Source organism: Seriola lalandi, unplaced genomic scaffold, assembly GCF_002814215.2.
Source record: "Seriola lalandi dorsalis isolate HSWRI2012SDOR001 ecotype SW California unplaced genomic scaffold, Sedor1 jcf7180002054657, whole genome shotgun sequence".
NCBI lineage: Eukaryota > Metazoa > Chordata > Actinopteri > Carangiformes > Carangidae > Seriola > Seriola lalandi.
This window is the reverse complement of record NW_019525210.1, coordinates 139,246-140,752: the sequence shown is the minus strand read 5'-3', so window position 1 is coordinate 140,752 and position 1,507 is coordinate 139,246. Positions and strand designations below refer to the sequence as shown.

Sequence of the window (1,507 nt, the reverse complement as noted above, 5' to 3'; positions counted from 1 at the left end):
TCCTGCTCTCCTCCCAGCTGCTGCTGCTGCTGCTGCCCTCCACCTTCCAGGCCAGACTCCAGTCTGAGGGGAAGCCCTTGTTGGCCAGGCACAGGACTGTGACCTTCTCCTGCTGCAGCTCCTCACTGGAGGGGGGCAGCACCGTCAGGGCGGGACGGGCGTCACCTAGGAGACAACAATCAGCAAATGTCAATCAAACAGCAGACACCTGGACACCTTTACTGTGTGACAGTTGATTTCCTCCTTTAAGGAGTTTCTGTCAGATGGTTTTTCTGCTCCACCAGTCACTCACTCACATTGTTTCACTTCCCTTTAAGAAACCTCTCATGCACATCAGCACAGAGACAATCATCATACAGTTTGACCTGAAATATATCAAACTACACTGGAAACACCAGAAGGACATTTCGCACATTTGTTTTTCAACTTTTTCATAAAGATAATGAAAAATGTTCTAATTCAAAACTTTTCAGAGGAAACAAGCAAATACATAAAATAATCTGACAACCATCAAATGTTCCTCATGTTGAATTCAGTCGTTTCAAAAAGGTTTGAAGTTATTTCAAACTACATTGGGCACAGAGTATGACAGCATGAAGCAATGTCAGATTTTACATAATATGCAGCATGACAACATTTTTCAATACTCATCTAAATGAGGTGAATTTTAATTCATTAAATTTCTTTTAAGTTTTAAATGAATAATTCAATTTTAGAAAACATATTTAATAATAATCAAACTTTGATCTTTTCAACAGTTGAACTTCAATTTCAGCATGACAGGAATGTGTAAAGAAAAGTTCAGTAAAGCTGCTCTGAGTTCACCTCCATGATGAAGGAGGAGAAATAAAAACATTAATACTCAAAGTCTGATGAATAAACACCATCATTTTATCTGCTGCAAATATTTAGAAACTGAATTTACAACATTACGTTACATTAATGTTTCTTTAGTATTTCTGTAAAAACTTACTTCCAACATCCAGTCTGGTTCCTCCACCAAAAGTCCACCACAGTGATACAAAGTCATTGAGCCGTCGTACAAAAACCTCTCACTGTAGAGAGACACGGCTCTCTGACTCTGAAACAAACAAACTCACCAGAATGAATATTTTTAAATATTTTTTCAGCAGGTGTGAGAAATGTCAACCACAGAACAATATTTATAAAATTGTCAATATTCTATATTTATTCATTTTGTATAAAAATCTATATCTTGCAGCTGTTTAATAAAATATAAGAAAATCACATCAGAATGAAAGTGATTCAAACACATGGATGCTAAACTGCATGGAAATAAGTATTAACACATCCTGATCAATACTCTGATCAGCTGATTGATCCATCGATAAACAGCATGATCAGAGTGATCCAAGTCCCTGCTGGAGTCAGTCAGAGCATTTCCATAGAGAGCCACTTTGCATCAGCAGCACCATGCTCCAGTGCTCTGGGAGAGTTTATAGTCCTGAGAGTTGAAGACTGGATGACTGACAGCTGTCCTTCATGA

The 1,507-nt window shown here is 38.1% G+C and overlaps 1 protein-coding gene across 1 annotated transcript in view; it reads left to right on the top strand.

The window, feature by feature from the left end:
• The window catches only part of LOC111665675 (uncharacterized), an 11,537-nt gene that overhangs the window by 3,728 nt on the left and 6,302 nt on the right, over positions 1-1,507 (top strand). Inside the window, exon 4 of the mRNA XM_087177823.1 lies at positions 18-143. Within this exon, the coding sequence (XP_087033949.1) occupies positions 18-143 (126 nt within the window). The remainder of the gene's footprint in view (positions 1-17; positions 144-1,507) is intronic.